This window comes from Tupaia chinensis, unplaced genomic scaffold, assembly GCF_000334495.1.
Source record: "Tupaia chinensis unplaced genomic scaffold, TupChi_1.0 Scaffold000091_1, whole genome shotgun sequence".
NCBI lineage: Eukaryota > Metazoa > Chordata > Mammalia > Scandentia > Tupaiidae > Tupaia > Tupaia belangeri.
This window is the reverse complement of record NW_006159553.1, coordinates 286935-288846: the sequence shown is the minus strand read 5'-3', so window position 1 is coordinate 288846 and position 1912 is coordinate 286935. Positions and strand designations below refer to the sequence as shown.

Here is a 1912-nt window from a genome sequence, read left to right as displayed (position 1 = left end):
TAGAGCCCCCACCGCCCCTACTCCCCGCCCCCACCACCTCTGCAAAGTGCCTGAGCTCACCCAGTGGCGGCTAATAATGCTAATAACGCGACCCTACGCCCCGCTCCTGGGTGCGCGCTGGCCCCCCGCCAGGCACTCTTAAAGGCACAGGGGCCTGCCGCGCTCCGGTTACCCCGCCGGGACAAATCTAAGACCTGGCCTCGGATGAATGTGGGCTGGGGGATGTGCTGTTATGGGGTAGTTGACCCAAAGACTCATTGCCGGCGTTCCCGATCAAGAAGTCCCTTTCCTCTTTCCCAGCCCTGGCCATCCACACAACTCCCGAGTGCCCGCGCAGTGGGCTCTTGATAAATATTTGTTGAATTGAATCACTATCCTGTTACTGAAATATACGTAGTAAATTGCACTCGAAGTTCTCAGGGTAAAAGGAAAGTCGTCCGTGAACCGCACTGTTTTTCTGCCGTGGCTCTCCCCACTTTTTCTCCAAAGTCCGAAAACTTTGCAGAATGGTCGCGACGATGAGAAGAGGTCTGCCGGGACGCAGAGGCAATGCACGGAGATTAGGGGACGAATGGGTAGGGAGTCCCTGGCAGCGACGCTGGGGTTCTAGCTTCTCCAGGCGGTTGGAGAAATAGAGGGGTAGGAAGAAGTGGAGGGAGAATTCAGTTAACTTCCAAAAGAAAAAAAAAAAAAAGTAAAGAAAAAAGTGGCGAACGTCGGCGGCGCCCCGAACACCTACCTTCATGGCGAGGGGGTGGGACGAGGAGAGGAAGTCGCACTCGACCGAGGGCAGCCGAAGAATCCGCGCGGAGCAGCCGGGTTAAGCCTGGGGTGAATCACTGGGATCAGGGTTGCAGAGTTCTCTGGGCGCGTCGGGCGGGCGCAGTGAACCGGGGCCGGAGCGCACACCAGCGCCCGGGTCTGAGCCCCCGACTGGGGCAGCGCTGTAAGGCGCCCAGGAACCGATGCGGCGCCGACGCGCGCTGACCCGCAAGGGCAGGGCCGGGCCGGGGCGCAACCAGGAAACCGCGGGTCCGGCGAGGGCGCGCAGGCAACTGTTCCGCAGCGAGGCGCTCCCTCTCCAACGTCCATCAGCGACGGCGGTAATTAGGGCTTTCCAACCCCAAATGTGGGCGTGATTGTGCAAAAGACTTTACAACAAATAAAAAAAAAATCTTCACAAGAGGGTGAAAAAAATGCCCACTACTCAATTCTGGCCTGAGGCGGAGGAAGAGGGGGGTGATCCGTGTGCCCAGGTGCCCCCAGTTCATTCACACCATGGATTCTGCAAACTCCCAGCGACTCACGCCTCCCGATCTCCAGCTCCTCCTCTCTGGGTCTGTGTCCGAAACGTCTGCTTCCAGGCGCTGATCCTGCCGCCGCGAGTCAGAGTGTGGACGTCTGTGTACACACACAGACACACACCCAAACACACCCCCCACACACTGCAGCTTTGGGGCCACAGAGCAATCAGGCGCGCAGGGCTTTTTCTCCGGGAGATGCCGCTGAGAATGCACAGGTCGCCATCAGAGCTGCAAGAGTCAGCGCCAGATTTTGTCCTTTCATTTTACGGCTTGGTAAAAATGGGCGCAAAATGGGTGAAAGTCGCCCCGAACTTTCTGCCGCTCGGTAGGTGGGGGGGTGATGGGCGATTGCTCTAGGGGAGATGCTGGCTCTCCCCCAGCGCACCCCCCTTTTTTCTCTTTTCGGGTTAATCTCCCTCTTTTCCCCGCCTTTCCAGGGCGAAGGGCGAAGAGGAGCGAGGGCACCGCGAACGCGGGGCCGGGCAGGGGCGAGAGCTTGGGGCTCCGCGGCGGCGACTCAGCTCCGGCGGTCCATGGCCGGCGAGGCTGCCCACCTCCTGGTTTGGCGCCCGGGTCCGAGGGGCGGGAGAGCAGGCAGGCGAGTGGCG

The 1912-nt window shown here is 60.1% G+C and overlaps 1 protein-coding gene across 1 annotated transcript in view; it reads right to left on the bottom strand.

Moving 5' to 3' along the window:
* The window catches only part of LOC102489573 (protein Wnt-5a), a 19598-nt gene extending 17742 nt beyond the window's left edge, over nt 1-1856 (bottom strand). The window contains exon 1 of the mRNA XM_014585778.2: nt 740-1856. Within this exon, the coding sequence (XP_014441264.1) occupies nt 740-745 (6 nt within the window). The 5' untranslated portion in view covers nt 746-1856. The remainder of the gene's footprint in view (nt 1-739) is intronic.
* Nucleotides 1857-1912: the final 56 nt, after the last annotated feature.